This window comes from Grampus griseus (assembly GCF_964374135.1).
Source record: "Grampus griseus genome assembly, chromosome: X".
NCBI classification, from domain to species: domain Eukaryota; kingdom Metazoa; phylum Chordata; class Mammalia; order Artiodactyla; family Delphinidae; genus Grampus; species Grampus griseus.
Window position 1 is genome coordinate 99,257,183 of NC_138999.1, and position 27,223 is coordinate 99,284,405.

General features: G+C 38.5%; 1 protein-coding gene across 4 annotated transcripts in view; it reads left to right on the forward strand.

Annotated features, from left to right (window-relative positions):
• Nucleotides 1-27,223, forward strand: part of PLS3 (plastin 3) — an 89,616-nt gene that overhangs the window by 34,013 nt on the left and 28,380 nt on the right. For all 4 annotated transcript variants that reach the window (XM_082681694.1, XM_082681697.1, XM_082681696.1 and 1 more), the window contains exon 2: nt 13,202-13,282. In XM_082681694.1, the coding sequence (XP_082537820.1) occupies nt 13,210-13,282 (73 nt within the window). In that variant the 5' untranslated portion in view covers nt 13,202-13,209. The remainder of the gene's footprint in view (nt 1-13,201; nt 13,283-27,223) is intronic.

Here is a 27,223-nt window from a genome sequence, read left to right on the forward strand (position 1 = left end):
CTATAGAGTATGCATGTTGAAAACCACGCGTGACAACTACTTAGCCTGCAGTATGTTTAAGTCTGTTCACTTTCCCTACTTTCGAACATCAGTTCATTCAACAAACATTTAGTAGGGGCTTATTGTGAGCCAAGATACAAAGTCAAATGAGGTACCAGCCCTGCTTTCAGGGAGCTCACAGCCTAGCGGAGGAGATAGAGAAGTAGATGGTGGGACACGCTGGGGGGTGGGGAGCTCCTGTAATTGGGGAAGGGGTGTCACTGGTTAGCAACCAGAACCCTATGCTGCATCTCCTTTAAAACAACACAGACAGAACATTTGAGGTGTCTTAATTGGTTGTAGGTATTAGGGAAGTAGGAAGAGGGCTAGTTTAACTCTGTGCGCATTACTTGGCAAGTAACAGCCGCCTCTGCTCCCTTGCCCTTCTTAATAAACCTTCACCCTCTCTCATGCATCCATGGGCATTGTTGGAGCAGCATACACGCAGGAGATAGCAATCCCTTCTTCACATTAAATATAGTGAGCTAATGTTTCAGTCTCCTTAATGTTTTTGGGTACATCCAAAGCAAAATTGCACTTATAGGCAGGCAGCTACTTGAGGTTGGATAAAAGGGAGAGTTAGCCTTCAGTCCCTGATAGAACCTTCCAGAGTTCATTGCTCAATTGATTTGGAATTTGAAACGTATTTTGTCATGTAAATAGTAAGTAAGGCTTTTTAGGTCATTTCACAAATGTCCCTGAAATAGTGTGCTATGTTACCAAAATGATATGTTTTTGTGTTCCTATTATTTTAATCTAAATGAATTGTAGAAGCATAGTTGCTAAATGTATCCAGATGTGTGTTCCATCAGCCAGCTGCTTTATTCTCTAGTCCCGAATCCTGTACAGCCTAACAGCATATATAACAGTGCCTCATGGGAAAATACTGTCTGTTCTATTGGGGGTTATCTATCAATGTCCTCTGTGTAGTTTTACCAATTTGCAGCTGAAATGTCAAGTAGAATTACCAGAGGGTCTAAGCCTGAAAAACAACCTCGTTAAGTAAAGTGTGTTCTACATGTTGAATGTTGCTTTCATCACAGAAGTCTGCTCTCCACGTTGACTATAACGAACAATTTTTAATAATGCTGAGGTGCTGGAATAATAAACAGTAAAATCCTTCACCACTTCTTCTGTCTGCTTTTACCTTTCCTAAAGTTTCAGGACTAGAAACCTGTGACACAGGTGAGACCAGTTAGAGTTTGACTCACTTGTGACTTTCAGAGCAACAGATCATTAAATTGAGAAAGAGGCATATAACCTCTTAAATTATTACAGTTGCTCCTTTACCAAGATTCCATTAAAGTTTTCTAAAAGTAAGCAAACAAAACTCCAAGCCGCTTGCCGCTGGAGAAAAATCAGCGGTAAGGTAAAAAACTAATCACTAAAAAAACTAGGAGTACCACAGTGATGGCTTATGTATGAAAAAAGAAATCCTAAACTCAAAATCAAATCGTCACATTGATACTTGAGTGTTTGCTTACATTTGTACTAAGTTATTAGCACTGATACAATGGGAATGGTTGTTTACAGTAGTTAGCATGTAAGTGGCTGAAATTAAGGGATATTAAATACAGGGAAGCAGAAACATGTCATATATAGGAATGAATGTGCCACAAGAGAAGGTCAGCATTCATGTCCTTCTTTTTAAAAAGTATGGCCTGTTTATTGTTTATTTAACACCAGTATTTTGAAGAAAGAAATTTTAGAACTCTATAATATATAGTATCTACTGAACCCGTTGCCAATATTCTATATATTTTACACAGTTACAGTTTTGGTGATTTCAGTTCAAGGATTAAGTGAATCCCTCCTTCAAGTAATAAAAACGAATTAGCTGAAAGGAACTGCATTTTCTGGCAACCGTTCATATTTCTTAATATGATGGTCACATTTGTTAGGAGGTTTTTTTGTTTTTGTTTTGTTTTTTGGCCGTGCCATGCAGCATGGGGGATCTTAGTTCCCTGATTAGGGATCCAACCGGTGCCCCCTGCAGTGGAAGCACAGAGTCCTAACCACTGGACTGCCAGGGAATTCCTGGTTAGGAGTTTTTAAATTATCTTCCATAGGGTATAATAGGCATGAGCCTTCTTTCCACAAAGCAGTGTGTAGCCTCTTTGTTTTTATTTTTACGGTACGAGTAGTTAATTACCTTCTCTCTCACATACTCTTTTTTTTTTAAATTTTACATTTGCTGCACAGCTCTGTGTCTTGGGCAAAGTCACTCAACTACCCTAGGCTCTTGTTTCTTCCCTAATATAATTTCAGTAATCATTGAATATTGGGCATGTTGCAGACTAGCACCACCCTCAAAACATTGCAGTCAACTGGAATCGTTTTTGAGCCATACCTCTGTACCCAGCATCCAGCAGTGGATTATCATTGTGGGAGTATCCGAGAGGAAGATGAAGTTTAGACTCTGTTCTTGAGAAACAAACAATCTTGAAATAAGACTTGCAGAGCAAGTAATTAGACAAGTATTTGTGTGCTCTTGGTGAAAGAATGGTTGTCTTTGATTGGGGAAGACTATTCTCTTGGACCAAGTTTGAGGATCAGTGTGGAGGAGGCAGATGAACTGAATCTAGTAGGATGATGGATGTCCCAGCCAGACTGTACTCACATCCACTTATATAACTATAGGAGGAAGTCTATAATTAAACTGCTAAATTTTGTGGCAAGATTCTAGATCCTGTGGGAGTTGAAGAGAAAGGTCAGCAGGGGTGTGGAGTCACTGGGAAATGTGGTTTGGGAGCGGATGAGGCTTCTGCCGAGACTTGAAGGATGAGTAGGATTTGGATAAGAAGATAAGAGGAATAAAGAGGAGGGCATTATAAGTGTGAAAGGTAGATACAGAGAGAGGGAGTTCTTACTAGCAGGGAGGGCAGGAGGTAGTGGCGGCAGGATAAAAGATGCTGATGTAAGAGTTAATAGGACGGGTATCGTTCAGGAGGATGGTTGTGATCAAAAAGCTAATTTTGAGTGTTGTTGAAAGGTTAAACTGGTTAGATGTGACTCGTAGGAGCACTAGAGGACCAGGAATACCAGGCAAAGTTTAGACCAGCTGTTTAGGCATAAGAAATTATAGCTTCCTGAAATGGGACTGACATGATCAAAATTGTTGTGGGTACTAGATGTGGACCTTTTTTGATTCAAGATATTTACTGATAATGCATTGTGTCTCTGCGTAGAGTGCTGTGGTGAATACAGAGATGAGTAAGCTGTGTTTCTACTTTAATAAGTTTATAGTCTGTGGGGAGATAAATTCATTCACTAAGCCGTGGTTGAGGAAGCTATGCAGTACAGCATAATGATTGAGAATGCTGACTTTGGTGTCGGGTGGAGTTGGGTTTGAGACCTGGCTCTGCCTCTCTCTAGCCATGTGACTTTGGGCAAGTTACTCAACTTCTCTAATCCTGTTTGCTTTTCCGTAAAATGGAAATAACAATATTACGTGGTTCATAGAGTTTTGCTGAGAAATAACTTACATAATATATATAAAGCATTTAACACAGTCCATATAAACAATTAGTCCTCCAAGAATGTTAGCTGCTATAGTATAAACTTACAATGATATGTTATTATATTAATTATTTATATTACCTACTCTGTAGGCACAGTGAGAGGGGCTGGGAATATGAAGATGAATGGGAAACGGTCCCTTCCATCCCATCAGAGAGCTTATGTATAGTAGTATTAAATGCTATCCTTGTGGTGACTATATTTTCCCATTCAAAAATTAGTACATATGGTCTGACAGTAAGATATTTAAAATTGGAGCTGTCTGGAAGGATCCAGCACTGGCTGTAACAGAAGAAAGCATGCAGTTCTGTGAGAGTCCTGGGAACAGAGAATTTTTCTCTCAGGTGGGGACACTCCAAAGAGACTTTCTCAAAGATGCTTTTGAAAAGTACATAGGAGACAGGTGAACAGCATTCCACTAGAGAGAAGCACAGAGGAGAAGGAACAGAGGTGGGAAAATACATGGCCTGTTTGGGGAATAGGGTGTGAAGAGAGTGTGATTCCAGGGTGTGCAGTGTGTGTAATCGGAAGAAACATTGGAAAGATAGAAAGGTATCAATACAGAAGAGTGTAGGGCTTAGGATGTTGTGCTTAAAAGTTGGGACTTGGGCTTCCCTGGTGGCGCAGTGGTTGAGAGTCCACCTGCCGATGCAGGGGACACGGGTTCGTGCCCTCGTCCGGGAAGATCCCACATGCCGCGGAGCGGCTGGGCCCGTGAGCCATGGCCGCTGAGCCTGCGCGTCCGGAGCCTGTGCTCTGCAACGGGAGAGGCCACAACAGTGAGAGGCCCACATACCGCAAAAAGAAAAAAAAAAAAAAGTTAGGACTTGCTTTTGTAGGAAACATACCTTAGATCTGCTCTTCAGGAAGTTAGCAGCGTAGAGATTACATTGGAGGGAGACAGGACCATAGATAGATCAGCTAAAAGGCCTTTGGAAAAGGCCAGACATGAGGTGATAAAGGGGTATGATGGAAGAATCCAGAGAGCTTAGTGATTTACTTCAATCTCCAGTGGTTTCTTGTGGCCAAGCTTCTCAAATTTGTAAACCTGGAGACTGAGGAAAGCAGGGAAGTTGAAAAGGAGACCTGATTTGACAGGAGAGATATTTGAAAAGGGGAGAAATAATGTGGCAGTAAGTTCAAATGTAGACACTTAGACTCTCCTGACTGGAATTTTCCTCACTGACCTTGCTTCTCCCTTGACCAGAGGGTCAAGTCCAGATTTTAAGTGTGGCCTTTCTAAATTAGACCCTGACCTTCTGCTCCAATTGTGTCTCTCTCAAACCCTAGGCACAGTGCTCCAACCACACTATCTTTCTACAGCTCTAGAATATCATCTTCTCTCTGCCTGGAATGCCTTTACCAGTGATATCTGTCTGAGGAAGCCCTACTTATGTTTTAAGATAAAGTTCAAAAGTCACCTTCTCTGGAAAACTTTTCCTGAAGCCCACCACTGTCACCCCACCACTCAGTGAATAGGATGATGGCATTAATATTATGTCTTTGTTTTTCCATCTTTCTCCCCGCTGGACAGTAAGGTCTTTGAGAGGAGGCTTTGGGTCCTAAATCTCTATATCTGCAGCACCCAACACAGTGCCTGGTACATATTAAGCCTTCAATTAAGGCTTGAATATAAATGAATAAGTGGGTGAATATGATAGACATTCAAGTTGAAATCTTCTCAAGTCATTTGGAAACGCGGCACTAGAGCTTGAGTAATCATAGTGAGAGTGGGTGAGCTTTAGCTGAGAGTGTTGCACGCCCATCTGACCTGGAGACTAGTGCTGTTGACTTACCTACTAGTGAGGAGGCAGGGTGGCGGTTTCTGTTGGTACAGGTAGGTATGTGAAGTGTGGCTGCTCCAAAGTGCTGCCTGTTTTGGACAGAGGAAGGTGACAGATACACAACTACAAATAATGTATTCTTCCATGTTTTGTCCACCCTCTCTTCTTCATGATTCGAGCTTACCAGCTTAAGTGTGTGTGGCCAAATCTCTGATTTTAAGTCATCAGCCTCACTTTACCAATTCTGTTTACCTGGCATACAAGTGGCTGGATAATGTCTATGGTGAATATGCCCTGCTTTTATCTTGTAGTTCCTCTCAACTTCAAGAAAAAAATATAAAATTCGTAATCAACTCTTGATTATCTATGGTTAAGTTTCCCATTGTGTGCCCTGCTTCCTGACCCGAGTGGTTCTGAATGACACAGATTAGTAAATAGATTATTTAGTCAGCAGCATTCCTAACGTGAATCACCTTAGGGGATGAAAACAGGCACCACCCCCCCTTTCCTCATCTCCATCAAATACCTTTTAGAATTTGAGTAATAGTTTCAGGTAGGTAGTTGTAGGTACACCTTTCTCAGCAAAGATTTGTGTTGAGGGTTTAAGTATAGTTAAAGGAGCCAGTGGAGTGGTTTCATAATTGCTGTATTGTTAGTCAAACTCTGTAATTAGGGATGACTTCATAGGCATAAGATTCCTCTATGGGTGACGCCCTGAATTCAGACCCAGTTGTACACCATATCCTTTTATGACAAAACAAACAAACAAGGTTTTGTTTGCTTTCCTTTCATTCCCTTATTTGAAAATCTGTTTTCCTGTGTCTCAGATGTTTAGGGAGAGGGTTTGCTTTTCTCCTGATGCTTTCCCTTTATAGCGAAGGCAGGCATAGGAGCTAGGGAGGAAACAGAATTGGGGACAGATCAAAGTGCTCTGCAGATGAGAGAATTCAGAAAAATGCAGAGACCCTGGAAGCTTTTACTTTTGATGGTATTTCATTTGGCTAAATTTAAATGGAGGGAAAATATATTTCTTTTCTTTTCTTTCTTTCTTTCTTTCTTTCTTTCTTTCTTTCTTTCTTTCTTTCTTTCTTTCTTTCTTTCTTTAATATCGGCGCCTGCTCTCTCCATGTAAATAAAGTTCACTTTTGTGGGAAGACGGACTGGGGAAAAGGACACATTTCAACATATTTCAAAAGTCAGACTTTCTTTTTACTTACCAATCACATACTGTGAAATTGAGGTTAAACTTTTATTCAGCAATAATATTTACTTTTTACCTCTTCACCTTTTATTTTGCATTGCTTATGAAAAAAATGTGCAATGTAGGAGGAATGTGACAATATTGACAAGCTGTTAGCTGTTTTTTTAAGTGGTCCTGATATAAAGTAAAAATTGTATTTAAAAAAAAAATCTCCTGGCCGTTCTTCAAGTTGTGTTTAGAAACTGGTCTTATGCAGGAGCCAAACTGAGTCATGGGTAAAAAATGGCTGACAGATTTTTGTTAGTCCCATCCTTCTTAAATTACTTCGACTTAAAGGCTTATAATTTTTATATATGAAGGAGATCTATTATACTCTGTAGTCAATAATTATAGGGCAAATGACATAACTTTTCGTACATTCCATTTAAAAGGTTCTTAGTAGAACTCATGCCTTATATTTATATAGCCTCTTACAATTACTTAGGCGTTGATTTGTTCACCGTTTTCTTTCATTAAGGATTTGAAGTTGCTGTATAATACTTTATAGTTTACAGTGTGCTTTCACATGCCATCTTTAATCTTCACAAGGACCCTGGGGAAGTAGTTATTATCGCTGTTTTCAAAAGAGGAAACTGAGCCTTAGCAGGATTAAATAAACTCGCTCATAGACACACTGCTAGGAAGTAGCAGAGCCGGGGCATTAATTGATGTCTTCTGATTCCACATCTCACAATCTTCCTATCATAACATACTGCATTCTTGGGTGGGGAACAACAGTTTGCCGCAAGTGTTCAGGATTGAATCAACGTGTCTAGAGGGCAATAATGATATCATCATCTATTTTGCTTCCTAAACCCCAGTCTGGGATGTTTTACTTGCTTTGAGAGAAAAAATTCAATGAATGCCCAATGAAGAGGGATAGAGCTTTCAGTAAATTCGCAAGGTTTTCTAAAAATCTGATGTTCCTGTCTTCCCTGAATTATTTAAATGTGATATTTTCTCCCAAGATAGTATTTCATTGCTTGATTTCCTTAAAGATTCCATCAAGTACCTTTGAGTAGTCTTAAGGACAAACTTTTTTTATTCATAGTGGGAAAAAAAAGTCTGCATTAAGTAGCTAATTTAAATATTGTGATTTTTGTCAACTGAAGTGTATATTGTAAGCCTTTTAAACTTTATGTTGGATTTCTTAGTTTTAGCTCAGGTGCTTCAGGGTAGCATTTATTTATTTACTTTCAAATAATTATAAATAAATGAAATTGAATTTATTCAAGTGAGAGACTCCTAAATTAAGCTATTTTGTTATCCTGGATCAAACAAATGTTGTTTTGGGAATATATGTGTATTGCAGTTCTTTTTACTCTTACTCAGTTGTGCCTCTTCATGTCTTCTGTAGATGAAAAATCTGAGTTATAGGTGTAAAAGGGGACACTTTAAGCTTTCATTATGATAATTAGACAGGAATAAGAAATTAGAAAACTTTAAACTATATTTTGGGGACTTCCCTAGTGGTCCAGTGGTTAAGACTCCACGCTCCCAATGCAGGGGGCCCAGGTTTGATCCCTGGTCGGGGAACTAGAGCCCATGTGCCACAACTAAGACCCAGTGCAGCCATATAAAGAAAGAAAGAACAGAAAGTATATTTTGGGTTTTTTAAATGCTGCATTGTGTTAATATTTTTTTAAGTAAACAAGTGCCTCGAAATCATTTCTGTGAGATCTATGTATTTCCTAATTTTGCACAAAGAACAAAAGTACTACTTTCTTGGCCTGCCTGAGATGGAATTAATAATCCTTAAGGTCTCCAGAGTCTTTCTCCTTCTCTACCTTTTATTACAACCACTAATTCACTTTGTGTCAAATTATAATTATCTACATTTTTTTGTCTTCCCCAGATTGTAGATTCCTTGAGGGCAGGAACTAGGCATATAACAGACGCCTTGGTAAATTGTGTGAGGGTAGAGGTGTGTGTTGGGGGAGGTGTATAAAAAGAGGAAAGAGATTTCTACCCTGTTCAGACCCTCTGCTTGCAAAGGGGAGAAGTGGGAGGAAAGGATTGAGTCAGAACCCACTGTTCAGCAGGGATAAAGGGTGAGGTGGGGCGGGGGGTATGTCCAGAACCATCTTTGTCTAATTTTCTCTTTTATAGAAGTGATATAGTAGTATGAGAATAAAATCGTCTTTAAAAAAAAAAAAAGACTAACTACTTTAGATTATTATTGACTCACGAATTGCCCAAACTAGAAAGGACCTTTAGAAGTAAAGGAGAGGGGCTTCCCTGGTGGTGCAGTGGTTAAGAATCTGCCTGCTAATGCAGGAGACACGGGTTCGAGACCTGGTCTGGGAAGATCCCATATGCCGCGGAGCAACTAAAGCCGTGCGCCACAACTACTGAGCCTGCACTCTAGAGCCTTCGAGCCTCAGCTACTGAATCTCGCGAGCCTAGAGCCCGTGCTCTGCAACAAGAGAAGCCACTGCAATAAGAGAAGTTACCGCAATGAGAAGCCCGTGCACTACAACAAAGAGTGGCCCCCGATCTCCGCAATGAGAGGAAGTCCGCACACAGCAACGAAGACCCAACGCAGCCAAAAATAAATAAATAAATAAATTTATTTTTTAAAGAAAAGAAGTAAAGGAGAGGCCACATGTTTTGGATTTTCTGAGACAGTCTCACTTTCAAACTTTCTGTGCCATTGTTCTGAGATGGGCAATAATTTTATATTGAAAACATCATTACTTAAAATATACATGAAGAAAATTGGAGTAAATCCTATATAGTATTTTTGTAATGAGAGGTGTTGAACACCATGTGAATAAAATATAGAATATTTTTTTTGGGCCACGCCACGGGGCATGTGGGATCTTAGTTCCCCAACCAGGGATCAAACCTGCAGCCCCTGCCGTGGAAGCGCAGAGTCTTAACCACTGGACCTCCAGGGAAGTCCCTACAATACTTTTTAAAAGTACTGTTATCACTTTGCAGCTTAACGTATGCAAAATCACTTTTTACTCTTAATCTTTAAAATGTCTGCCTTCGTGTCCAACTGAAGGTCTTCACCTTATAGATCCCGAGACTGCTCTGAAAGGTGTATTTACCCAACTTTCTACTGAGAAGTTGTCCCTCTTTAGTGACATTTTAACACCATAGGTAAGAAAAGTTTATGAACTGGCAAGTTCTGTTTTATGTTTTTTAAAAGTCTGTTTTTATTTAATTTTTTAAATAAATGAGTCATTATAAATGTGTTACATTATGGTGGAAACTTAGCTAAAACTTCCCAGGGATTTGAGAAACCTGAGTTTGAATTCCAGGTCCATGGTCTCTCTGAGCCTAGGTTATCTCTAATAAGAAAAAAGGGAGTAGGAATATTTACCTCAAAAGGCTGTTATGAGCATTCAGGGAATTAGTAGGAATATGAATTTGTCTAATGTAGGCCTTGACGCAAGTTGTTGAATGGATGAATTTATGAAAATACGATTTTATTGAGTGCCTTACTACCTGCCTGGGACTGTGATAAGTTCTAGAAGTGACAGCTATGGGTGTGCAAAAGACAGATGTGGCCCAGCTCTCTCTTGAGCGTCTCTGTACTAAGTATTAGTCATCATGGCAAAAAAGATGAGTTGGCGAGTAATTTTTTAACTCTTAATAAAGATGTCTAAAAGGGGGAATTCCTTGGTGGTCCAGTGGTTAGGGCTCCATGCTTCCACTGCAGGGGGCATGGGTTCAATTCTTGGTCTGGAAACTAGGATCCCACATGCCGCGGTGCGGCCATAAGTAAATAAATAAATCCCACAAATACATATGAAAGGCTATTCAAAAATTATTTTTGAAATGTCTAAAAGGGGTAAATATAAGATCTCAAATTGGCATTTCACAGTTTGTGAAATTTTACACAGACTACTTTTCTGAAAAGGCAACACATTTAGAACAGTGAAGCTATTCTGTGTGATACTATAATGGTGTCAAAATGTGTAATATGTATTACAATGCCAAGAGTGAGCCTAATGTAAACGATGGACTTTAGATGACAATGCTGTATCAAAGAAGGTTCATCAGTTGTAACAAATGTACCCCTCTGATGGAAGATGTTCATAATGAGGGAGGTCGTGTGAGTGTGAGGGCAGGGGGTATATGGGAACTGAATTCTCTGTGCTTTTTGCTCAATTTTGCCATGAACTGTTCTAAAGAGTAAGGTTCTTTAAAAAGATTAAAAAGACAGAAAACAACAAAGCCAAAACAAAAAAGGACAACACATAATCATTTTCATTTCCTTCTGTCTAAAAATTGTTAATAGGTTGGTATGTGGGAATTTTCCAGTGTGGTACAGACCTCCTTTCTCTGTTGCAGGGCTCAGTCAAGTTTTTCTGTAAAGGTCCACATCATGTATATTGTACGCCAAGAGGCAAAATAAGAATATTATATTATTAATATCAAGGGTTTAAATATTATTTCCACAGATTTTTACTGACAAAAGTCAAAATATAATAAATATTTGAGTACCTTTTTTGGTAATACAACTCAACTGATGAGAAGAATGGAATTTTTTTCGCCCCCTGGGGTAACATTTCACTTAACTGAGGTTCAAACATTTGACTTAACTGAACTGAGGTTCAAACATTTGACAGCAAATGTTTATCTGTAAAAACCATACTTAGCTTGGGGACCATACAGAAATAAGCAATGGGCCAGATTTGGCCCACAGGCCATAGTTTGCCAAGCCCTGACTATTGGTTAAATAGGTAAAATAGGGCCAAATCAGAAAGAGTATAAACTCAAATAATATTAATAAGTTGTGTACACAAAGATGTGTTAATTAGCCTGCTCTTGTGTGTGTTTCTGTATCAAAGCCAAAAATAATTTGTTTTAGTTGACTTCTCCTTTTTTTTTTTTTTTTTTTGCGGTACGCAGTCCTCTCACTGTTGTGGCCTCTCCCGTTGCGGAGCACAGGCTCCGGATGCGCAGGCTCAGCGGCCATAGCCCACGGGCCCAGCCGCTCCGCGGCATGCGGGATCCTCCCAGACCGGGGCACGAACTCGTGTCCCCTGCATCGGCAGGCAGACGCTCAACCACTGCGCCACCAGGGAAGCCCAGTTGACTCCTCCTTTAATGGGAATGATTGATAGCTGTTTTTATACTACCTGAAAATCAGTTTTTTCACAGTGAAAGATTTTTAAATGGCTTAATGGAAAAAAAACGGTGATATATGGAAATGGTGATATATAAATGGAAAAAATGGTGATAACTATGTGAGGTGATAGATGTGTTAACTTTTATTGTGGTAATCATTTTGCAATATATATGTATATCAAATCATTATGATATACACCTTAAACTCACACAGTATCATATGTCACATATCTCAATAAAGATGGGAAAAATGGAAATAGCCAGTAAGATAGATAGATATGTAAATGCTAAATGAAAACGTTATTTTTTTTAACACTTATTCATTCATTTATTTATTTATTGGCCATGCCACATGGCATTCGGGATATTAGTTCCCCAGTCAGGGATCGAACCCGTGCCACCCGAAGTGGAAGCTTGGAGTCCTAACTACTGGACCGCCAGGGAAGTCCCAAAAAAGTTATATTTTACACGAATCTTTGGTCACATAATTTTGACTTAGTTTTGGCACATGTAACCAAGAATTTCTGTCATTACTTGGTACCTTCCCCTTCCTTACATTCTTTGAACGTAACGTAAGATTTTGTCCTTGAAAGGAAGATTCACAAGTATTTTTTTCTGAATAACTTTTGGTAAATGATAACTTCTCATTTGTTTGTTTTCTTTATTATGGCTGTAGCTAGAAATATGAGGACCTATTCAGATGGTTTTAGTAGTTTGCATTTCTAGAAAGTCTAAATTATCCCTAAAATGAGAGTTTGCAGGAGCGCTTATAATCATCACAAAATTTTTTTAAGTCTTAAAAAATTTTTTTCTTCCGGTTTCATTGAGATATAATTGACATACAGCACTGTATAAGTTTAAGGTGAACAGCAAAATGATTTGATTTCTATACATCATGAAATAATTATCATAATAAATTTAGTAAGCATGCATTATCTCATATAGATACAAAATAAAAGAAATAGAAAAAAATTGTTTTCCTTGTGATGAGAACTCAGGATTTCCTCTTTTAACAACTTTCATATATAACACACAGCAGTTTTAATTATATTTATCGTGTTGTACATTACATCCCTAGTGCTTATTTATCTTATTGCTGGAAGTTTGTACATTTTGATCACCTTCATCCAATTCCCCCTCCCCTTACCTCTGCCTCTGGTAACCGCAAATCTGATCTCTTTTTCTGTGAGTTTGTTTTTGAAGTATAATTGACCCACAACACTGTTAGTTCCTGTTACTCAACATAGTGATTCGATATTTCTGTACATTTCAAACTGATCACCATGATAAGTCTAGTTGTTATGTGTCACCACACAAAGATATTACATAGTTATTAACTGTGTTCCCCACACTGTACATTTCATACCTGTGACTTATTTATTTTCCAATTTATAATTGGAAGTTTGTACCTCTTAAGCTCCCTCACGTTTCTTTCCTCCCCCTCCACCCTCCCCTCTGGCAACTACCTGTTTGTTCTCTGTATCTATGACTCTGTTTCTGTTTAAAGTCTTAAACCCTTCTGGTTTCTCTTTAGATCTTTAAATGGATGAGATGGCTACCACTCAGATTTCCAAAGATGAGCTTGATGAACTCAAAGAGGCCTTTGCAAAAGTCGGTAAGTGTTTTTTGTAGAGTAACTATAGTAAAGCAAACTTTATTTGGTACTAATCAAAGTTATTTCTCTGAAAAATTATATGAATGGTTAATCATGAAACTTAGGGCAAGATGGTTAGAACCAATGGAATAAAGTTTTAGAAGCTACACTTTAAACTGTGTTATTGCTAATTATATCTAGTGTCTAATATGGTCAAAGGTTTTTAGTCCAGGATCCCAGTCTTTAACTGGGGGCTGCTGTGGCTCCTGAAAGTTTTAGACAAATTTTGTGTTGTTATTGTATTTTGTTTATCATATTTTTCTGAGGAGAGGATTTGGAACTTTCACCATATTCTTAAAGGGCCAGGTGACCCCTGAAGATGTTAAGAACCATTAGATGATGTTTTACCTTTCCCTAATCAGCGTGGCTTTCCTGCCTTTTTCATGGATCTTATGTGCCTTTGGAGAATGCACACTGTTCGACCTTCTTAAATTGAATTAGCATCAGTATAAGATGGGAAGGATTAGCCTGCCACTTGGTTTATCCTTAAACATCATATAACATGTCTTCGAATTCAGCAGCTGAATTGGAAGCAATTTATAGTATTTACATTCCAAATTTCAGTGCTCAGTTCAAGTCGGTGGAGATAATGAGAAAACAGGGTAAGACCTGATCATTGATGTGTGTGCTCACATGAGTCAACATGTGCTTTGCGAGGAAGACTAATACTATTTGGTATCTCCTTGATTAAAGGGTATGAAGTTAAATCAAAATGATTTGTTATTTAAATCAGAATCTACTCTTTGACCTGTGTTGGGAACCCCATCAGTGAAAAGTGAGGAAATACACATCCCTATTCCCATACATTTATGAGCAACATTTTCTGTGAAGTCATTTAGTAATAACAACATGCCTTGGGAAAAATAATGACTCCCCCAGCCAGCGTGACTATTCATAATCCCATCAGAATTCTAACTAGGAAAAAATAAGTCCTGGATCTAACACTTTTGTGTGTGTGTGTGTATGAAAAAGAGGCAGTCAATTAACTTGCCATAGATACCACTTACTGGAAGAAGTGTACTACTCAGTTTAATATAGATTGATTATGAAAAACAGCAGGTGAATTCTTGGCTGCAAGACTTTTTAAATCGCATTATTCTGTAGAAATTGTTCTTATCATAATTGTTTCCTTCAAACCTTCTGTTTTATTTATATTCATCTTTCAGTGTTTGGGACAGCCTGATTTGTTTTTTTTACGAATAGGATTTGGGGGTGGGGACCTTATTGCTATTGCTTAATCTTCAAGGCCTCACCTCCTCAAATCAATGTTTATTGTTGAATACAAGCCTTGTTCTCATGTGCAGCATCTTGGCAATATTTGTGTGCAATATTTTTTAAAAATTAAAGCTAATTTGAATATGGTTTACCTGATGGCACTGGGATACTTTTATCAGTAAAAGAGCTTAATTGCTCTTTTAAAGCTTAATGATATAAAGAGGGTTGACCAGTTATCTCCAAGGAGGAAACAGGGCTAAATTGGTCTGAGAGATCAATTAGAGCTTGGACTGCAAGAAAGGGTCATTGTGGAACTACTGCCTTACTTTAAATCATACATCTTGGAGGGTTTAGGGTAGGCAAACACCTTCCCAAAGGCGGGAGATTGAGCCGTGTGTCTTATTGAAGCCCTACCAGGCATGTACTTCTATGATATGTAGACTCTTATTACTCTATATGCTGTAAATAGGAATTCTGGAGTCCAAAATTTCTGCCTGTTCCACATATTATTATTTTGTATTCCCCCTCAGTATCTAGCTCACTGTTGCACATGTTAGGTTTTCAATACATAAATAGTTAATTGATTGAATTCCAAGGAATTATAGGTAGTCTTTTCATGTACTGGGACTTTGTCATTATCACAAGCGGTCTTTGTTATGAAGATTTTCATCATGGCGGAATTTATTCTGAAGGCTTTGTCCGTTACAATGTAACACATAAAATTTATATTTTTCAGCATATTTTTAATATGCTTGTGTATAGTCTGTCTTTTAGAAAAGTGTTTAAAGACCCAGCTGAATCTTTTGATTTTCCCTTAAAATATTTGTAGTTTTTAGTTATTCTTATTTGCAGAGCCCTTAGGCAACTGTCAAAGGTGTTATGGAAATCCTTTTTTTTTTTCATTCAGGGAAACTTGATTTTAAAAACAAGCTCTATAACCTATTTTCCTGACAATTCTTTCTTATGGGGAGGGGAGGGGAGGGAAGACTACTTTGTCTCAGTTCAATTGTGACACAATATGGAAATCATTATATGATTTTTCCCATCTATTAAAAATAATAGCCTTGATTATCTCTTTAGAAATTCAGCAAAATAATAGTGTGTGGAGAAAATCTCTGTAATTACCACTAATCATGGGTTTTGTTCAATCAATTAATAGTGCTTTGAAACTCTCTTTACTAGCAATAAAAATCGAGTATTAAGATTTACATTCTCCTTTCACTCACTTTCTGCACCTGCTTAGTGTTAAGTTCCAAGCAGTATATTTTCATTTAATTATTTTCGTTTTCTCAACATTTGTTTCTAGTATTTTCCACTGGGATAGCAGAATCCTTGGCTCTCATTTTTTCCTACTTCATAATGTTTCTGTTTTAATTTAAAATGCTGCAATGCTGTATAAGTTCATTCTAAAGAAGAATAAATAAAACTTTTCAGAACACATAGGAAGTAAATATTTTACCAAGGAGAAAATGTCTTTTACACTCTGGGACTTTAATCTTGTTATAGAAGCTAAAGGTCATTTGAATGATGCCTTGTCATAAAGATAAATTCATGTATTGTAGATCTTCTCAGATTGGCTTTAATCCTGCAAACGCTTTTTTCTCTCCTAAGCAATAGCCGCTCAGGTTTTTTTTCCAAACAGGAATTCAACACTTCTGAAATAAAATAATGGGGTTTCATAAATGACTAGGAAGAATGTGGGTTTATTCCTTTGAGGCTGCCCACCAAACTAAGACAACAATTTTTGGTTATGGTGATTGTAGCTGTACCAGATTTTCTCATCTCAGGAAGTTGAGTTATTTCAAATTACTTGATATTCTCTAGTATATAAAAACCACATCAGGATGATGCCGCAAAAAGCATGGTGGTTTCTTTTAATTTACTTTTAGTATTCAATAAGATGACACCAGTGCATATTTGTTTAATTATGGCTTAAAAAATTAAAACTACAGCCCAACCAAAATAAATAAATAAACCAGTGCTCTTTCACTGTGCCATCTGGTTAATTATTGATGGAATATTAGAAATGAAGGTCTCAGGATAGTCTGAAAACCATGTTTTGACTGTGTGGAAGATAGGAACACAGATTGGGGGTGTGCGAGAATGAGCTCGTGTGTGTGTGTATTTTTTAAGTGGGAAAGTGGCAGCAGGTGGAAAATGATAGCCAAACTGCTGGAAATTTTGAGTTGGAAAACAGTTGATAGACAGCATTTTTGATTGCCTGGTCTCAGCCCTCTAACCTTGTCCAGCCTTCAGCTGTAATTGACCTCCACCTTTGGGGATCCACTATTAGGATGAACTCTTTGGTAGCGACCTCTATTCTATCCTTAGCTGGGACTCATTAAACTGCCTCTTATATGTATTCGCTGGAATGAGCTACCTCAAAAGGTATAAGCTGTGAAAGGCAAAACCCGTGTTTAAGCATCTGGAGATGTTTAGCAGCTGCCTTTTCTAAAGTTTTAATGCCTAATGAAAGCTCGACTTTATTGCTTAGATCTGAGGGTGGAATATAATCTAAATTCTTCTGCACAAGTCTTTTGGCTGAGTCTTTTAAATTAATATTTTGTGTGCTTTCATAGGCAATCAGGATCGTGTGTGTGTGTGTTTAAATCCATTATTGTTAGATATATAGATTCCTTTTGTCATTTTTTTAGTGCAAAAAATTTGTGGAATATATTGGTTAAACTAAATGGAACTTTTAAACACAGCTTTTCTGAAAGGATGTGCATCTGCACTTGATTGGTTTTCTTCTTTCAGTCCTAATGAGTACTGTCCGTAGTGGGTTTGTAAAGAGGTTGCATATGTATTGCAGATGAGGACACACATACGTGACCTGTTTATAAAGAAAGACACTAGATTTAACAGATTCAAGGATGAATAAAGCAACACACAGATACACACAAAACCCAGGGGTCAAGGGAAATCCCGTTCTCTCACTATCAGATTTATAAGACAAAGTAGCACCCCAAAAGATGCATTTGAAGTGATAGATTGTACCACATACCACCTGGACATGGGCAGTGTAAAACAGAGGTAAAATCAAAACTACTTGAATTCTGGCTCAGCTTTCGCCAGACAAGTACTTAAAATAGCTTAAATAACAGGATGCAAGGGGAGGGAAAACATTTCCTTTTAAGGATATGCATTCTTGGTGTGATTCAAACTTCTGCAGGAACATGGCTGTATAATAAGTTTATTTACTTTAAGGTTACTTGGGGGGAGGGTTTTGGGAGAGTTAACTGGCATCTAAAATAATACTTGGTAAGAGAGCATAATGAGGTTTCTTTCAAAACAATGCAGATGTGAATCTACACGTGTCATCATAGAGACAGACAGACAGACAGAGAGGATCTATTGTTAAAAACATTTGGTTCCTCTCTGATGAATTCAGCAGCCAGTTTGAAAGATACTGAGACACTGGCCTCTCTGGTACAGCACTGGGAGTGTCTTAGTGATTTTTTTTTTCAAGTCTAGCGATCTTTCTTTAAAAATAGAACACTTGATCCATTTCTTGAAGTTCAGCTCTGGACTCCATGCGGGAACTTTGTTCATTGAGTAGGTGGAGTTTCTTCTTTTTCCCTGCAGCCCGTCAGTGTCTGCCCACACTGGCCATATTTTCTGAACCGAACAGTTGAGACCTGTGTTTGCAGAAACATTGAGAACACTGTAGATAATACAGGCTGTATGATAATATCTACTTTATCGGGTGGTCGAAAATATGATGCTGGAACGGAAGAGTCTTCGAAATGCAGAACCTGTTCCACCCCACACCAATCTGTAGTTAATGAGGAAGGGGCAAATGAGCCAGAAAGGGCCTTCAGAATATTGGCAGCTTTAATGAGTAAATAAAGGACTGCCATCCTGCCAGGAGGTTGTGATTTCCAGTTGTTAAAACTGCTTTCAGTCTAGAGCTGTGTTTTGGGGTCCATTTGTTATTAAATTCTCATGTTTATGGCAAAACTCAGAATACGAAAAGTTCACCATCAAACATAGTCTCGAGCTCCTGGTTAATAACGTCACTGAAGAGGGAGAAGCTCTCTAAAATGCCTTTGTGCTGTCCCATATTCTAGCCTTCCAAAGTGACGCACATTAGATCTCTGATATTGTTTAAGGGTGTGTGTGTGTGTGTGTATGTGTGTTTTGGCTGGGGATTGGAAATAAAATTAGCATAAAACTCTTTTAAAATAATTGCACCCTGTTTTGTCTTTCAAGTACTTTAGCAGCTGGGAGATTTTCCAAAATTAATTGCAAGCTGCCTTTTTAGGCTCCCTCTGCCTTATTGAAATTAAAATTGTTTTCTTCAAAAGGTATGATTTGGGGACTCTAAGAAAACCTTGCAGTAATTTACTAGTACTAACACTAAAATGCCTTTGATCTCAGGAGGTAGTACAAGCCAGATCTGCTGTTAAAATATGGAGAAACAGAGTAGATAAAACTTTACAAATATGTAAAAGTAGATGACACATGGTCAGTGATTCTTTTCCCATATCAGGAAGGATACAGGAAAGAGATTCAAAGTGACTCCAAATTTTTATAAGTATTTTGAAGCCACAGTTTCAAGAAAGAGCCACAGATTCTGTCTGATTAATTCTGTATCTTTGGTGTCTAGCGCTGTGCCTGCCACAGAGTAGGTACTCAGTTTGCTCTGGAGGTTGACTCCTGCTATACAAATGCACAGGTATTTCTTAATAAAGTCAAAGCAGGTTTCTACATTTAGAATGAGAGAGAGGTCCTGACCTGACAGCCATCACTGGTAGTCTACTTGGAGACTCCTTGGTGGGTGTGTTCAGTTAGAAAACCAAATTACAGATCTGAAGGCTGCTGGGTGGGGACAGAATTAGAACAAAGGGAATGAGATTGAATGTTATTTAAGGGATATTTCTGTCCTCAGGGTTTCCTGATGAATTGCCATTCAGTTTTTCAGTGCTATTTCTGCATTTTTTGGTCATTGTTGTTTGCTTAGTTCTGTTTTTTAAATGCTCATTAGATTAGAGCATTCTTTTCCTGGTTTAATACTTGAGGATCCTAATAAGAACCTATGGCACAGGGAACTCTTCTCAATACTCTGTAATGAGTACTGGGACCTACATGGGAACAGAATCTATAAAAGGGTGGATATATGTATATGTATAACTGATTCACTTTGCTGTACAGCAGAAACTAACAACATTGTAAAGCAACTGTACTCCAATAAAAATTAACTAAAAAATACTTGAGGATCAATGATTCCACAAAAATTACTTTTCCCTCTGCTTATTCTATGCAAGGTACTGTGCTACATATTGGGGTGGGAGATAAAAAGGTTTAGAAGAATCTTCATCAAGAGATTTACAGTCTCATAAGATTGTCAGGTAATGACAAATTCTTATTCCTCCAACCGCCCTTTAAAACGTTCCTGTCCATTACTAAAAGCATCTGTTATTACTACACTTACTTCAAAATGGTATTTCCACATGTGGCTATTTTATGTTAGTTATATTTTAGGGTGGCTACTTCCTGGCATCTTTTAATCACATCAGTGAGCTTCTAATTAATGCTCAAGAGAGGTTATTTCAGAGAGGGTGCACACAAGTGGTAGTTCCCCCATTGCCTGCACCTCTCTTCTACCTAAAGCGAAGAAACTGCCAGATAGACTAGACTCTCAGGGCCTTTGTCAGTTTCATGTAGCCCTGAATTCATTATAGTTCTCCAGTATTTATTTTTAAACATCTCTGCCTTCCACTGCTGTTGTATCCCTAAGAACACAAAAAGAACAACACTCTAGCTCTAAACTGGATTAAATAACATGCTTAAATTTTGCTCAGATATGTCATTTCAGAAGTCAGAGAAAAGTAGAATACATTTAAAAATATCGTTCTATCAGAAATTGCTAGCGGGGAAACAGGTTTTTTTTATATTTAATTTTCTTCTTGGTAACTCATTTTTTTAAACATCTTTATTGGAGTATAATTGCTTTACAAATGGTGCGTTGTTTCTGCTTTATAACAAAGTGAATCAGCTATACATATACATATATCCCCATATCTCCTACTTCTTGCATTTCCCTTCCCCCTCCCGATGCCACCCCTCTAGATGGTCGCAAAGCACTGAGCTGATCTCCCTGTGCTATGCGGCTGCTTCCCGCTAGCTATCTGTTTTACATTTGGTACTATATATAAGTCCGTGCCACTCTCTAACTTCATCCCGGATTACCATTCACCCTCCCCGTGTCCTCAAGTCCATTCTCTATGTCTGTGTCTTTATTCCTGTCCTGCCCCTAGGTTCTTCAGAACCTTTTTTTTTTTTTTAGATTCCATATATATGTGTTAGCATATAGTACTTGTTTTTCTCTTTCTGACGTACTTCACTCAGTATGACAGTCTCTACGTCCATCCACCTCACTGCAAATAACTCAATTTCGTTTCTTTTTATGGCTGAGTAATATTCCATTGTATATATATGCCACATCTTCTTTATCCATTCACCTGTCGATGGACACTTAGGTTGTTTCCATCTCCTGGCTATTGTAAATAGAGCTGCAATGAACATTTTGGTACATGACTCTTTTTGAATTATGGTTTTCTCAGGTTATATGCCCAGTAGTGGGATTGCTGGGTCATATGGTAGTTCTATTTGTAGTTTTTTAAGGAACCTCCATACTGTTCTCCATAGTGACTGTACCAATTCACATTCCCACCAGCAGTGCAAGAGTGTTCCCTTTTCTCCACACCCTCTCCAGCATTTATTGTTTCTAGATTTTTTGATGATGGCCATTCTGACTGGTGTGAGATGATATCTCATTGTAGTTTTGATTTGCATTTCTCTAATGATTAATGATGTTGAGCATTCTTTCATGTGTTTGTTGGCAGTCTGTATATCTTCTTTGGAGAAATGTCTATTTAGGTCTTCTGCCCATTTTTGGATTGGGTTGTTTGTTTTTTTGTTACTGAGCTGCATGAGCTGCTTGTAAATTTTGGAGATTAATCCTTTGTCAGTTGCTTCATTTGCAAATATTTTCTCCCATTCTGAGGGTTGTCTTTTGGTCTGGTTTATGGTTTCCTTTGCTGTGCAAAAGCTTTGAAGTTTCATTAGGTCCCGTTGGTTTATTTTTGTTTTTATTTCCATTTCTCTAGGAGGTGGGTCAAAAAGGATCTTGCTGTGATTTACGTCATAGAGTGTTCTGCCTATATTTTCCTCTAAGAGTTTGATAGTGTCTGGCCTTACATTTAGGTCTTTAATCCATTTTGAGTTTATTTTTGTGTGTGGTGTTAGGGAGTGTTCTAATTTCATTCTTTTACAAGTAGCTGTCCAGTTTTCCCAGCACCACTTATTGAAGAGGCTGTCTTTTCTCCATTGTATATTCTTGCCTCCTTTATCAAAGATAAGATGACCATCTGTGCATGGGTTTATCTCTGGGCTTTCTACCCTGTTCCATTGATCTACATTTCTGTTTTTGTGCCAGTACCATACTGTCTTGATTACTGTAGCTTTGTAGTATAGTCTGAAGTCCGGAAGCCTGATTCCTCCAGCTCCGTTTTTCTTTCTCAAGATTGCTTTGTCTATTTGGGCTCTTTTGTGTTTCCATACAAATTGTGTGATTTTTTTCTTCTAGTTCTGTGAAAAATGCCATTGGTAGTTTGATAGGGATTGCATAGAATCTGTAGATTGCTTTGGGTAGTATAGTCATTTTCGCAATGTTGATTCTTCCAATCCAAGAACATGGTGTATCTCTCCATCTGTTTGTATCATCTTTAATTTCTTTCATCAGTGTCTTATAGTTTTCTGCATACAGGTCTTTTGTCTCCTTAGGTAGGTTTATTCCTAGGTATTTTATTCTTTTTGTTGCAGTGGTAAATGGCAGTGTTTCCTTAATTTCTCTTTCAGATTTTTCATCATTAGGGTATAGGAATGCAAGAGATTTCTCTGCCTTAATTTTGTATCCTGCTACTTTACCAAATTCATTGATTTGCTCTAGTAGTTTTCTGGTAGCATCTTTAGGATTCTCTATGTATACTATCATGTCATCTGCAAACAGTGACAGCTTTACTTCTTCTTTTCTGATTTGGATTCCCTTTATTTCTTCTTCTTCTCTGATTGCTGTGGCTAAAACTTCCAAAACTATGTTGAATAATAGTGGTGAGAGTGGGCAACCTTGTCTTGTTCCTGATCTTAGTGGAAATGCTTTCAGTTTTTCACCATTGAGGGTGATGTTGGCTGTGGGTTTGTCATATATGGCCTTTATTATGTTGAGGAAAGTTCCTCTATGCCTACTTTCTGGAGGGTTTTTATCATAAATGGGTGTTGAATTTTGTCAAAAGCTTTTTCTGCATCTATTGAGATGATCATGGCTTTTTATCCTTCAATTTATTAATATGGTGTATCACATTGATCGATTTGTGTATATTGAAGAATCCTTGCATTCCTGGGATAAACCCCACTTGATCATGGTGTATGATCCTTTTAATATGCTGTTGGATTCTGTTTGCTAGTATTTTGTTGAGGATTTTTGCATCTGTGTTCAACAGTGATATTGGCCTGTAGTTTTCTTTCTTTGTGACATCTTTGTCTGGTTTTGGTATCAGACTGATGGTGGCCTCGTAGAATGAGTTTGGGAGTGTTCCTCCCTCTGCTATATTTTGGGCGAGTTTGAGAAGGATAGGTGTTAGCTCTTCTCTAAATGTTTGATAGAATTCACCTGTTGTGGCCTCTCCCGCTGCTGAGCACAGGCTCCGGACGTGCAGGCTCAGCGACCATTGCTCACGGGCCCAGCCGCTCCACGGCATGTGGGATCCTCCCGGACCGGGGCATGAACCCGTGTCCCCTGCATCTGCAGGCGTACTCTCAATCACTGCACCACCAGGGAAGCCCTTTTGGAAGATTTTTAATCACAGTCTCAATTTCAGTTCTTGTGATTGGTCTGTTCATACTTTCTATTTCTTTCTGATTCAGTCTCAGAAGGTTGTGCTTTTCTAAGAATTTGTCCATTTCTTCCAGGTTGTCCATTTTATTGGCATAGAGTTGCTTTTAGTAATCTCTCATGATCCTTTGTATTTCTGCAGTGTCAGTTGTTACTTCTTTTTCATTTCTAATTCTGTTGATTTGAGTCTTCTCCCTTTTTTTCTTGATGAGTCTGGCTAATGGTTTATCAGTTTTGTTTATCTTCTCAAAGAACTGGCTTTAGTTTTATTGATCTTTGCTATTGTTTCCTTCATTTCTTTTTCATTTATCTGATCTGATCTTTATGATTTCGTTCCTTCTGCTAAGTTTCGTATTTTTTTGTTCTTCTTTCTCTAATTGCTTTAGTTATAAGGTTAGGTTGTTTATTTGAGATGTTTCTTGTTTCGAAGTAGGATTGTATTGCTATAACCTTCCCTCTTAGAATTGCTTTTGCTGCATCCCATAGGTTTTGGGCCGTCGTGTTTTCATTGTCATTTGTTTCTAGGTATTTCTTGATTTCCTCCTTGATTTCTTCAGTGATCTCTTGGTTATTAAGAGGTGTATTGTTTAGCTTCCATGTGTTTGTATTTTTTACAGATTTTTTCCTGCAATTGATATCTAGTCTCATAGCATTGTGGTTGGAAATGATGCTTGATACGATTTCAGTTTTCTTAAATTTACCAAGACTTGATTTGTGACCCAAGGTATGATCTATCCTGGTGAATGTTTCCTGAGCACTTGAGAAGAAAGTGTATTCTGTTGTTTTTGGATGGAATGTCCTATAAATATCAGTTAAGTCCATCTTGTTTAATGTACCATTTAAAGCTTGTGTTTCCTTATTTATTTTCATTTTGGATGATCTGTCCATGGGTGAAAGTGGGGTGTTAAAAGTCCCCCACTATGATTGTGTTACTGTCGATTTCCCCTTTTATGGCTGTTAGTATTTGCCTTATGTATTGAGATGCTCCTATGTTGGGTGCATAAATATTTACAATTGTTATATCTTCTTTTTGGATCAATCCCTTGATCATTATGTAGTGTCCTTCTTTGTCTCTTGTAATAGTCTTTATTTTAAAGTCTATTTTGTCTGATATGAAAATTGCTACTCCAGCTTCCTTTTGATTTCCATTTGCATGGAATATCTTTTTCCATCCACTCACTTTCAGTCTGTATGTGTCCCTAGGTTTGAAGTGGGTCTCTTGTAGACAGCATATATATGGGTCTTGTTTTTGTATCCATTCAGCCAGTCTATGTCTTTTGGTTGGAGCATTTAATCCATTTACATTTAAGGTAATTATCAATACATATGTTCCTATTTACCATTTTCTTAATTGTTTTGGGTTTGTTACTGTAGGTCTTTTCCTTCTCTTGTGTTTCCTGCCTAGAGAAATTCCTTTAGCATTTGTTGTAAAGCTGGTTTGGTGGTGCTGAATTCTCTTAGTTTTTGCTTATCTGTAAAGGTTTTAATTTCTCCATCGAATCTGAATGAGATCCTTTCTGGGTAGAGTAATCTTGGTTGTAGGTTTTTCCCTTTCATCACTTTAAATATGTCCTGCCACTCCTTTCTGGCTTGCAGAGTTTCTGCTGAAAGATCAGCTGTTAACCTTATGGGGATCCCCTTGTATGTTATTTGTTGTTTTTCCCTTGCTACTTTGAATATTTTTTCTTTGTATTGAATTTTTTGTAGTTTAATTAATGTGTCTTGGCGTGTTTTTCCTTGGATTTATCCTGTATGGGACTCTCTGCTCTTCCTGGACTTGATTAACTATTTCCTTTCCCATATTAGGGAAGTTTTCAATATAATCTCTTCAAATATTTTCTCAGTCCCTTTCTTTTTCTCTTCTTCTTCTGGGACCCCTATAATTCGAATGTTGGTGCGTTTAATGTTGTCCCAGAGGTCTCTGAGACTGTCCTCAGTTCTTTTCATTTTTTTTTGCTTTATTCTTCTCTGCAGTAGTTATTTCCACTATTTTATCTTCCAGGTCACTTACCCATTCTTCTGCCTCAGTTATTCTGCCATTGATCCCTTCTAGAGTATTTTTAATTTCATTTATTGTGTTGTTCATCATTGCTTGTTTCCTCTTTAGTTCTTCTAGTTCCTTGTTAAATGTTTCTTATATTTTGTCTATTCTATTTCCAGGATTTTGGATCATCTTTACTATCATTACTCTGACTTCTTTTTCAGGTAGACTGCCTACTTCCTCTTCATTAGTTTGGTCTGGTGGGTTTTTACCTTGCTCCTTGCTTCTTCATCTGCTGTGTGTTTCTCTGTCTTCTCATTTTGCTTAACTTACTGTTTGGGGTCTCCTTTTCGCAGACTGCAGGTTTGTAGTTCCCATTGTTTTTGGTGTCTGTCCCCAGTGGCTAAGGTTGGTTCAGTGGGTTGTGGTGTAGGCTTCCTTGTGGAGGGGACTAGTGCCTGTGTTCTGGTGGATGAGGCTGGATCTTGTGTTTCTGGTGGGCAGGACCGCGTTTGCTGGTGTGTTTTGGGGTGTCTGTGACCTTATTATGATTTTAGGCAGCCTCTCTGCTAATGGGTGAGGTTGTGTTCCTGTCTTGTTAGTTGTTTGGCATAGGGTGTCCAGCACTGTAGCTTACTGGTTGTCGAGTGGAGCTGGGTCTTAGCATTGAGATGGAGATCCCTGGGAGAAGTTTTGCTGATTCGTATTACGTGGAGCCAGGAGGTCTCTGGTGGACCCATGGCCTGAACTTGGCTCTCCCACCTCAGAGGCACAGGCCTGACACCTGGTTGGAGCACCAAGACCCTGTCAGCCACACGGCTCAGAAAAAAAGAAAGAAAAAAAGAAAGAAAGAGAAAAATAAAGTTATTAAAATAAAAAAAAATTAAGAAATTTAAAAGTAATAAAAAAAGGAATAAAACGAAAGAAAGAAGAGAGCAACCAAACCAAAAAACAAATCCACCAATGATAACAAGTGCTAAAAACTATACTTAAATAAAAAACAAAACGGACATACAGTACCCTAGGACAAATGGTAAAAGCAAAGCTATACAGACAAAGTCACACAAAGAAGCATACACATACACACTCACAAAAAGAGAAAATATAAATATACACATATATATATGTAAAGGAAGAGAGCAACCAAATCAATAAAGAAATATATATATTTCATTGTTCCCAAAGTCTACCGCCTCAATTTTGGGATGATTCGTTGTCTATTCAGGTATGCCACAGATGCAGGTACATCAGGTTGATTGTGGAGATTTAATCCGCTGCTCCTGAGGCTGCTGGGAGAGATCTCCCTTTTTCTTCTTTGTTTGCTCCTGAGATTCAGCTTTGGATTTGGCCCTGCCTCTGCATGTAGGTCGCCTGAGGGCATCTGTTCTCCATTCAGACAGGACGGGGTTAAAGTAGCAGCTGATTAGGGGGCTCTGGCTCACTCAGGCCTAGGGAAGGGAGGTGTACGGAATGCGGGGAGAGCCTGCGGGGGCAGAGGCCAGCGTGACATTGCAACAGCCTGAAGCATGCGGTTTGTTCTCCCGGGGGAGTTGTCCCTGGATCCCGGGACCCTGGCAGTGGCGGGCTGCACAGGCTCCCCGGAGTAGATGTTGAGACAGTGACCTGTGCTCGCACACAGGCTTCTTGGTGGCGGCAGCAGCAGCCTTAGCGTCTCATGCCCGCCTCTGGGGTCCAAGCTGATAGCCGTGGCTCGCACCCATCTCTGCAGCTCATTTTGGTGGCACTATGAATCCCCTCTCCTCGCGCATCCCAACACAGTGGTCTCTTGCCTCTTAGGCAGGTCCAGACT